The sequence below is a fragment of the Echinops telfairi genome, unplaced genomic scaffold (assembly GCF_000313985.2).
Source record: "Echinops telfairi isolate 266 unplaced genomic scaffold, ASM31398v2 ScPeMD7_34;HRSCAF=130, whole genome shotgun sequence".
NCBI classification, from domain to species: Eukaryota; Metazoa; Chordata; class Mammalia; order Afrosoricida; family Tenrecidae; genus Echinops; species Echinops telfairi.
In genome coordinates, this window is record NW_022103931.1 from 2,313,282 (window position 1) to 2,324,155 (window position 10,874).

The 10,874-nt window shown below is 40.7% G+C and overlaps 1 protein-coding gene across 6 annotated transcripts in view; it reads right to left on the reverse strand.

The window, feature by feature from the left end:
* CHIC1 (cysteine rich hydrophobic domain 1) overlaps positions 1-10,874 on the reverse strand; it is a 100,537-nt gene that overhangs the window by 38,730 nt on the left and 50,933 nt on the right. For 5 of the 6 annotated variants that reach the window (XR_006680057.1, XM_045290231.1, XM_045290227.1 and 2 more), the window contains exon 3: positions 8,523-8,678. Coding sequence is in view for 5 of the 6 variants with exons in the window: in XM_045290231.1 (XP_045146166.1) it covers positions 8,523-8,678 (156 nt within the window). In the remaining variant the exon portion in view is untranslated. Of the gene's footprint in view, positions 1-7,594; positions 7,676-8,053; positions 8,086-8,522; positions 8,679-10,874 lie in introns of all 6 variants that reach the window. The other variant, XM_045290230.1, reaches the window with a different exon arrangement.

The following is a 10,874-nucleotide window of genomic DNA, read 5'->3' on the forward strand; positions in this document are numbered from 1 at the left end:
AATGACATGGGATTAAGATCAGAGAAAGGGGGAACTGATCACAATGATTGACATATAACCCTCTCCCCACCAGGGCGACAAACAACAGAAAAGTGGGTGAAGAGAGACAGCGGCCAGTGTAAGACATGAAAAAAATTATAATTTATAAATTATCGTGGGTTCATGAGGGAGGGAAAGTGGGAGAGGGTGGAGAAAATGAGGAGCTGATACCAGGGGCAAGTAGACAGAAAATGTATCGAAAATCATGATGGCAATATATATATACAAAAGTGCTTGACCCAATGGCTGTATGTATGGATTGTGAAAAGAACTGTAAGAGCTCCCAAATAAAATGATATTTTTTGAAAAGATTGGAGGAAGACTCATGAACAAGGTGATATTCATATTACACAATCTTGCTTGCTGAAGGTGAAGACGATTTGAAGCACTTATTGATGAAGATCAAAAACTATAGCCTTCAATACGGATTACACTTCAACATGGAGAAGATAAAAATCCTCAAAACTATCAATAAACAGCATCATGAAATAGAAAAAAGATTGAAGTTCTTAAGGCTTTCATTTTCTTTGGACTCACAGTAAATGCCCATGGAGGCATTAGTCAGGGAATCAAACGATGTATTGCATTGGACAAATTGCCACAAAATATCTCGTTAAAGTATTAAAAAAACAAAGATGCCACTTTTAGGACCAAGGTGCTCTTCACTCAAGCCACGGTATTTTCAATCACCTCATGTACATGCAAAAGCTGCAAAAAAGACATACAGAATAAGTGATATCTTTGAATTATAGTGATGACAATGAACATTAAATATATAACGGACTACCACAAGAACGACCAAATTTGTCTTGGAAGAAGTACCGCCATGATGCTCCTTAGAAGTGAAGATATAGACTTCTAGACAAGACAGCAACCAAGTAGGCAGTTCACACTGGGAGCTTTGTGGAGATCGGTAATTGGGGAGATCTGGGGGCTGAGTAGGGGTTTTGAGGTTGTCGGTTAATTTCTGCCACAGTTCAGGTGCTTCCCTGAACCAGAAGCTGACTCCCACCCCAACTCCTGCAACCACAGAACTGGTCCATCACCAGGTACTGCACTGCTGAGGACTGGTGTAACTTGGCTGGCTGCAGGGCTGAGCCTGTTGGTTAATTCTCGTGACAGTTCAGAGTGCTTCCCTGAACCAGGAGCTGCCTCCCAACCCATCACCTGCACCCACAGGCACTGGTCTGGTTCCAGCCATGGCACTGCTGTGGACTGCTGCACCTCTGCCGGCCACATCATCCCAAGCACTAGCCGACCAGCAGAGGATCGGGCAGCTGCAGTTTGATATCCCAAGCTCATGGAGCCCTCCTGCTGCCTGTTGGCGGATTCCTCCTCTGAGATTGGCACATTCTTTCCTACCTTTTCCTTTCCATGCCTGGCATTTGCCGGCCCTCTAACAGATGTGGATGGGCCTTATTTCCTGCCTGCAGTGCTTCTAGCTGGGAGCAGAAGAGCCCCAACCTCACCCCATCCCAACCCCAGCTCTGTGTGCTCTCCTGCCTGAACCTTCACTTTCCAACAGAACATGGCCTGCACAGCTGCAAATGACCCAAACAGAGGCTTGAAGGTTGCTGCAGTGCAACACAGGCTGATGTCAGAGCCTGACAACTGAGAGGGTCATCGAATCTGCCCTCCATCCAAGCTGCCATCCAAACAACAGATTTCCGATAGGATAGGGTGATAGGAAACCCCTAGTGGGACACAGGAGAAACGGAAACCCTCATGGAAGTTGGTTATAGGCAGCCTGTAAAAGCATTAATTCCAACCTTGCAAAGAGAGAGCCCAGGGCTCTCTGACTCCCAGGAAAATGGCACCAAGTTCTCCAAAATGACATGAGGCCTCAATAGCCTCAACAAAAAACAAGAAAAACAAAATGCTATGTCAGAGGATGACTGGGACCAAATGGCAGTCATAGAAGAGGCAGACATTGCACTGCCACAGAAAGAAATCTTCTGAATGCTGCTTAGAGTCATACAGGATATTAGGGAAGCAATACAGGAAAAGGATGAAATGATAGAGGTGATAAAGGCCAAGGACCAAAAGGAAATACAAAACCTAAGGGACGAGATAACAAAAGCCACTAGAAATTCATAGATGTCTCCAACAGATAGGAGGAGGCAGAGAATCGCCCAAGTGTCCGAGAGAATATCCAGGCAGACTTCAAGAAATAGGAAAGAAAGTTGAGATAATCAGAGAAGCTGAAGAAAACCCGAGATCCATGTCTGATACTATGAAGAGGAATAACAACAGAATAAATGGATTACAGGAACAAGACACAAAGAAAAAGTCAATGGCAAAAATAGGAAGGGAATTCTTAGAGGAAAACTTCCCCATCTTAATGAATGAAAACCAGACAACCATTCAGGAGGCTGAAAGAACACCAGCTAGACTAAATCCCAAGAAGTCACCAAGGCATATAATAGTTAAACTATCCAACTTTAAGGAAAAGTAGAAAATCATAAGAGCAGATGAGGAAAAATACAGTCACTTATAAAAGCACCCAAATAAGAATATGCTCAGACCTATCAGTGGACACTATGAAGATGAGGAGAGAGTAGAGTAACATATTCCAAAAATTGAAGGAAAATAACACAAACCTAAGAGTATTCTATCCAGCTACCCTGTTACCCCGAAAGTAAGAATCTCCTGAAAATAAGACCTACTTACAGTTTTGCCTCTCGCTGAAATATAAGGCAGCCCTGAAAATAAGACCTCCCCGAAAATAAGCCCCCCCCAAAGCTACCGAAACCCTGGGCTCTACCGTAGCGGTGGGTGTTGCCGCACAACTCACTGTTGGCTGCAGCGCAGCCAGAGAAGACAGGAAGTGCGAGGTCTCTTTTAATAAAATAATAAACAATAAATGTGTACCGTATTTTTCTTCATGGAAAAAATAAAACATCACCTGAAAATAAGACCTAGCGCATCATTGGGAGCAAAAATTAATATAAGACACTGTCTTATTTTAGGGGAAACAGGGTATATTATCCATTAAGATAGATGGAGAAGTAAGAGTCTTCCCGAACAAGGAAAAACTCAATGAATATGTTAAAAGAAACCCAGCCCTACAAAAGATCCTTGCCAACTCAGTATGGGCAGAAAAACAATACTCACCGAGCACAAATAAGAGACTGCCACTTAAAACAACTACACACAGAGGTCAACATAGAGAAAAAAGGGCACAACATAGCATTGGCTCAACAAGGAGAAGAAGGTAAGAATGAATAACACACACTCACACAAGCACAGTGCACTGATAAGAAAGGGGGGTAGGAAAACACCCAACACAAAAGGTACAAGATAACATCAGAGAGTCCACAGATGGATGTAATGACTCTGAATGTCAGTGGACTGAACTCAGGCACTAAAAGTCAGAGGCTAGCAGACTGGCATAGAAAACATAACCCGTCGATCTGCTGCCTACAGGAGACACATATCAAGATTACACACAAAAATAGGCTGAGAATCAGAGGCTGGAGAAACATATATCAAGTAAATGGCAATTCAGAAACAGCAGAGGTTGCAGTCCTAATCTCGGGCAAAAGAGATCTCAGGGCGCAAACATAACAAGAGACAAGGAGGGGCACTATTTAATGATCAAGGGAACAGTAGACCAAAAACCAGTGAGCATAATAAATACATACAAGTCCAATGAGAGACCTGTGAAATTCGTCAACCAAACGTTCCAAAAGATGAAAACAAGAAAAGTATGGAAAAAATGAATGTAGCTAAAAGTTGGGTCTTTGAAAGGATTAACAGAATTGATAGACCGCTGGCAAACCTAACCAAAGAAAGGAAGGAACAAATTTCAATAGCAAAGATGAGGGATGAAACAGGGAACATTACAATGAACCCTAATGAAATCAAAAGGATAATTATACAGTACTGTAAAGGTCTGCACTCCAATGAATTCAACGACTTGGAAGACAAGTACAAATAATTGGAAAAATAATCCTTCCCTAGACTGTCCCTGATGGACATAAAAAAATCTCAAAAGACCCACAGCAATAGAAGAAACATATAAGTTTATCATGGGATTACCAACAAAAAAATCCGCTGGGCCAGATGGCTGGCTTCACAGGAGAATTTCACCAAGTATTCAGGGAAGAATTGACACCAATCCAACAGAAACTTGTCAAGAACATAGAAAAAGATAGCAAACTCTTTCTATGAAGCTAGTGTAACTGTAAAACTAATAATTTACCACGACCACGTGGGATTCATACCAGTGATGGTTCAACATATGAAAGACCATTAGTATTATTCGCCACATTGACATGAAAAATTATAAGAACCACATGATAATATCGATAGATGCAGAAAAAGCATTCTACAACATCCAATACCCATTCCTGTTTAAGACACTCAAGAAGATAAGAATGGAAGGGAAATTCCCCAATATAATATGAGCTATATATGAAAAACCAACAGCTAGCATGGTAGTCAATGGAGAGAAGATGAAAACAATCCCACTGAATAGGGGGCCAGACAAGATTGCCCTTTGTCCCCACTTTTATATAACATTGTTCTGGAGGTCCTAGCTAACAACATAAGGCAAAGAAATGACATCAAAGTTATTTGTCTATGGTAGGAAGAGGTGAAATTATCATTATTCGCAGATGATATGATTTTATATATGGAAAATCCCAAAAACTCCACAAAGGGAATGCTGGAAGCAATAGAGCAATCTGGAAGAGTGACAGAGGATACAAGATCAACAAACAAAAGTCTATCGAAAGGCTACACACATCAGACAAGACCATGGAAGAGGGGATCAAAAAGGTAGTACCCTTCACAATAGCCAAGCACAAACCCAAATATCTAAGGATATACTGCACTGAAAAAACAAAAGGTTTGTACAAGGAAAACTACAAAACACTATTACCATAAACCAAGAGTGACCTCAATAATTGGAAAACTATCCCATGCTTGTAGAACCTTATAATCGGTTCCCCCTTTCAACCCCACCCTCCTTCTACAAACTATTAGGGCCATCAGTGAGGGAATTGGGACAAACAGGAGAACTTTGGTGCAAGGAATACATAGGCTATCGGAAATAGGGAAGGACACAGGCACAGTTGAGGCACAAATTGACAAGTGGGATATACTGAAGATAAAACACCTGTGTACATCGAAAGAATTCACCAAGAGAGCAATAAGAGCCCACAGACTGGGAAAACATCTTTAGCAATGACACATTAGACAAAGGCCTTATTACTAAAATCTACAATACTTTGCAAGCTTACAATTAAAAAAACAAAAACAAAATAACTGCCCACGGAGGATGTGGGCAAATGACCTGAATAGAAATTTCACAAGGGTAGAAATCCGAATGGCCAATAAACATCTGAGAAAATGTTCCTGATCATTAGCCATAAGAGAAATGCAAATTAAAGCAACTATGAGATATCACCTAACACCTTGAAAGATAGCCCAATTCAAAAAATCAGAAAGTAACAAATGTTGTAGGGGCTGTGGGGAGATCGGAATTCTGGTCCACTGCTGGTGGACCTGTAGGTATTTACAGCCATTATGGAAATCGATTTGGTGATCTAAAACAGATGGAAATCAAGCTACCACATGAACCAGCAATCTGCCTTCTGGGCATATACCCAGAAGAGACAAGAAACAAACCACAAACCACAGCCAGACATCTGTGCTCCAATGTTCATCAGGAGGAGTTCACAACCGCAAGGAGTTGAAAACAACCCAAATTTCCATGAACGGATGAATGATTAAAAAACTGTGGTACATACATATAATCGAGTACTTCACATCCCTAAAATGCAGTGATGAACGCATGAAGCACATCGCTGCATGGTAAGAATTGGAGGAAATTATTCTAAGGGAAGTAAGCCAAGCACAAAGGACAAGTACAACAGAAGTCCACTGAGGTAAGCTTAAAAAGCAAAAGGGGCATAGGGCAAAAGCTACTATATGCATACTTTCCTGGGGTGAGGTTCAGATACTATGGCAGGAGCCAGAAACAATCCAGGGATACATATGGCAGCCAACTAAAAAGGAGGGGAAAAGAAAGAAAAAACAAAAAGACACTGGTAGCAGGGGAACAGGGTACTATACTACCCAAGGGGAGGGTATTGTTTATATCTCCACAGGAGAGGGAGAGAGGGACCAGACTTCAACCTGTGGTGCCAAGATGTGAATGCAACATACTGGCATGAAGCCGCAAACCAATAGAGAGGTCTACAAGATCAGCCCCAATCCTAGCTACGTGCCCTCCCCCCCTTTGAAAAATGCACTGCAGAGGACAGCACTGAAGCTACAGCTCAGGGAGAGGGACATGTCTGATCAGAGCACACAGGAGCAAATGAAGAGGGAAGGGGAGAGAGTGGAACAGATCCTGGCTTACCAAGCCTTGAGGATGATATTCTTACTGAGAGTGGCCAATGCACAGAGAGGACCATAGGGCCGGCCCCACCAGGAGATGCGATATCCTTCACTGACCCATAGCACTATGGGGGACAACACTGGAGACACAATGCAGGAATTGTGCCTGATCTGACCCACCACACCAGGGCAAAACACTAAGGGTGTGCAATAGAGCAGCAAGGGGAGCAAAGCAATGAAGTCCTCAAGGAATACCCAAAATAGACTGGAGCTAGGGCATGGCATTCCATCAGACTCTACTGGAAAACCCTCATAAAGGTCAACAAACAGACCTGGAATTATTTATAGGTTTTTATTTGTTGATGTTGTTATTCTTTTGGTGTTTTGTTTTGCTTTTTTTGCTTATTGTTGTCTTTACATGTCTATCTAGATAAGATAGGTGGGGCAAACAATATGGAAGAGAAAACAACAGAACCGATAGTTCCGGGGGCACACGGGAGAGGGGGAAGCAGGGGGAAAGAAAGTGGGGTGCTGACAAACCCAGGGACAAGGGAACCAGAAGCGATCTAAAATCAATGGTGAGGAGTGCACAGGATGCCTGGTCAGATTTGATCAAGGGAAATGTAGCCGAAATGGAATACCAAAACCCAAATGAAGGCTGAACATGATAATGGGACAAGAGGAAATTAAAAGGAAATAGAGGAAAGAACTAGTGGGTAAAGGGTATTTTTCCTGCTAGGCGAGCATTGAGCAACTTGCTCTGAGTTAGTGCACACAGGGGCGTAGTCTGGGAAGGTTCTCTCTGGTCACAGTGAATTTTTTTGTAAAAGCAGTTTCACTAGAATCTTGTTTTTTTGTGATGGCTTAAGAGAACAGTGTGTGGCCATGAAATTTTGTTTCTTGCTCAGGAAAAATTGCTGCAGAAGCTGTTGTGATGTTTCACACAACTTACAAGGGCAGTGCTATGGGAAAAACTCAAGTGCATGCATGGTTTTCTCGTTTCAAAACGTGAAATGTCAATTGATGAAGAACCTCGTTCTAGACGTCCATCAACTTCCCGAATGGATGAAAATGTCAACAAAATTCATGCACTTGTGCTCAAAGACCGATGACGAACCTTCAAAGACTTGGGGAAGTTATCTCAACAATCTTGGAGCATAGTTCAGCGAAGATTTGGGAATGAGAAGGGTGGCTGTGAAATTTTTACCTTGGGTTCTGGTGTGACCAGGAAAAAAGCGTTGACTGGAAACATACTGTGCTTTGAAAGATCAGCTCTGAAACAACAAGACTTTTCCCCAAGGTTATTACTAATGAAGAGACATGGTGCTATTCTTATGATCCCCAAAGGAAATATCCATACTGCTACTGGGAGACGTGATCATTATCTCACCCCGCAAAAACTCATCAAGTGAAATCAAGGATCAAGACAATGCTCATTTGTTTTTTTGATGTGTGAGAGAGAGTGCATTTGGAGTACATTCCACTAGGTCTGGCTTAATCAAGCTTTCTATTTGGCGGTTCTAAAAATATTGTGTAACAGTGTACAAAAAAAGGACCTGCTTTGTGGCAGATGGGGGACTGGTTTTGCCACCATGACAATGCATCTGTTCACGCAGCCATCTCAGTTTTGGGCAAGAAAACAGCATGCCTCTCTTGCCTTACTTACCTGACCTTGCTCCGTGTGACTTCTTTTTGTTTCTGGGAATGAAGAGGGACATGAAAGGACAGTGATTTGATGACATAGAAGAGGTGATGAAAAAAATAAGGGAGGTGCTGCCAGCTATCCAAAGAGATGAGTTTGAAAAATGTTTCTAAGAATGGAATCGCAGATTTGACAAATGTATTAAGTGCAACGGAAAGTACTTTGCAGGTGCTAAGGTTGTTTTGTAAAAAAATTTCAGTACATAGCTTAGCAAGAAAATAAAATTGCGTTTTTTTGGGTACCCTCTCATATTATATGATAAAGTGTTGAATAAAAAATTTAATCTTTCTGTCCCTGAGATTCCTTATCTCTGAGGATAATATTGTTATGAGAATTAAATAAATTATATTAAGAAGTTGGAAACAGTTCTTGGTACATCCTAAGTTCTAAATGTTATCTCTTAGCATTATTATATGAAAAACTGTTTACTTACTCTTTTGTTGAGACAAATTACCGGCCACAGGCTGCAACCCAGTGTGCAACAGCAGCAGAGACAACCACACAGCAGCCATTTCACATTGATTGGAAGAGCCTTTTTCAAACATGCATTTACACGGCCAATGCTGGTCTTAAATTCTTCTGGGGCCACCTATAACAAGGGTATAGTCTTTAACAGGTTGTGGGCAGCTTTTCACAAATTATCACTACATTTATGGAAAATTTTCATCTTATTAATTAGTAAGAATATTGTAAACATTACAAAATTTTCAAATATATTTCCTCTCCCTCTCCTATAAATATGTATTAAATAGTCTTAGATGGCATTAGACAGTAAAATAATATGATTTTATTTTCATAGAACTTAGTTTGATTTGAAAATAAACCCTTCTGAAATGACCAAAAAGTGAAATGAAATTGAAGTTGATGGTAAATGATAACTTTCCGACAGTTTTCTTTCCATTTATCCTCCTTATTAAGGCACTATTGAAGTTTCCAGTCACTCTGACCAAAAGTTGAGTAAGACTAGAAATATAAAATAAAAGTAGACTTATGTAATATTTCTGCATTATTTTCACAAAGGTAGCTCATTTTTTCCATGGAAAATTTACAATCTATAAATCTTGTCATTTGTCATTGTTTGAAGGGTAAAGATATATTAATAAAAAACAGTGCTGAATGATTAAACTCACAACAGTCAGTTCACATTCAGCATGAGCTAAATGGACACATAATTGATGTTATTTTGAAAGATAAAAGGTACTTAAATACAATATTTTCCTATTTCTACTTACTATCTCTGTTCTCTGGAAGTGGATATGTGTGCCTATGTAGAAGCAATGAAAATGCCAGTTCAAAGGCAGAAAACCAACAACAGACAAAACTTACATAAGAATGTCTGCTAGAAGGTGTTACGATTCAAAGATAGGCAGAAACATTTGTTTTCATTTAATTCTCATTTCTGGAAAACAAAAATGGCTCATTTGCATTTAGAAAGTTGTCAAACTGTAAAATGCATGGAAAGAAAAACCGCCTCTGGCTGTGAAAGCAAGTATTAAGAAACTATTGAGAAATAAAAATCCTGTTAGCCTTTGTAGTCCCCCAAACATATGAGTTTTACAGCTTGTCCAAATAAAAATGTTAGCACAGAATCAATTTATTACAGGCAATCCCTAGATTACATACAAGTTCTGTTTCTGAATCAGTCTTTCAAGTTAAGTTTGTATGTTAAGTTGGGACAAAGGTACAGTTCATATCTCAGGTCAGTCGGTCAATGTTTGTCTTAGTACATAGGACATAGAATACCTTCCTATGCATAACAAATTAAAAGATCCCTTCCAAATGCACTGAAATGTTATATAATAGAGTAATAATAATGTTTTGAAAAGGAAAGTCCAAACTATTTTGATGTCCAGGCATGGAAGGCCCAGGATGGCCCTGCATCCCAGTATGGATGGCCCTGGCCATTCCCAGGCCCCAGTAAGGATACCTTCAGGAGTTTCCACATATTGGCAAAGAAGGCCCTGTTTGTCTCTGTGTCCTGAAAGGGAAGGCCATAAACAGCCTTGCACCCTAGGAAGAAAATATAAAACTGGGCCTAATCTCTGACAAGGACCCCCTAGGCTGACCCTGTATCCCAAATAAGAATGCTCCAGGTAGCCCCATACCCCAGCTAGCTATGTGCCTGGAAAAAGGTGGCCCTGGTTGTCCCCAAACCACAGCAAGGAAGTCCCTGGATATCTGTATGCCCTGGCAAGGAGGCCCCTGGCCAACTCTGTGCCCTGGTAAGATAAAGGCAACTACTCCCACATCACGCAGCAGTCCTCCCAACATTAACTGTTGCACCACAATGCCAAGAAAACAGTAGCCAATCATAGTACACACACACACACACACACACACACACAGAAAACAAGCAAAAACAACCAAAAAAACACACAAGTCCAAAGGAATAAACTGAAGAAAAAGCCCTGGAATTACCAGAAGTGAAATTCCAAAGTGATATTTAGGTACATTCAAAAGATATAGGAGATGTTCTAGAGAACAATGGAAAAAATAGAAAAACTAGAAACCCTAAACCAAATAGAATTCCAGAAAATACATAGGATAATAAAATTAGACAACATGGCAAAAAGCAGTGTAATAGAATAAAAGAAATGGAAAGCCAAAATTGTGTGAGCTTGAGGACAATTCCACAATCTATAACTGATGAGAGAAATGATCACTAAAAAGAGCAAAGAATTTACAACTTTCCTCTAGTTCCTAAATGTTTCCTCCCCGCTCCCACTACCATGACTAGAATTCGACCTTGCAAGTCTGGCTAGACCAGAGGATGTACACTGGTACA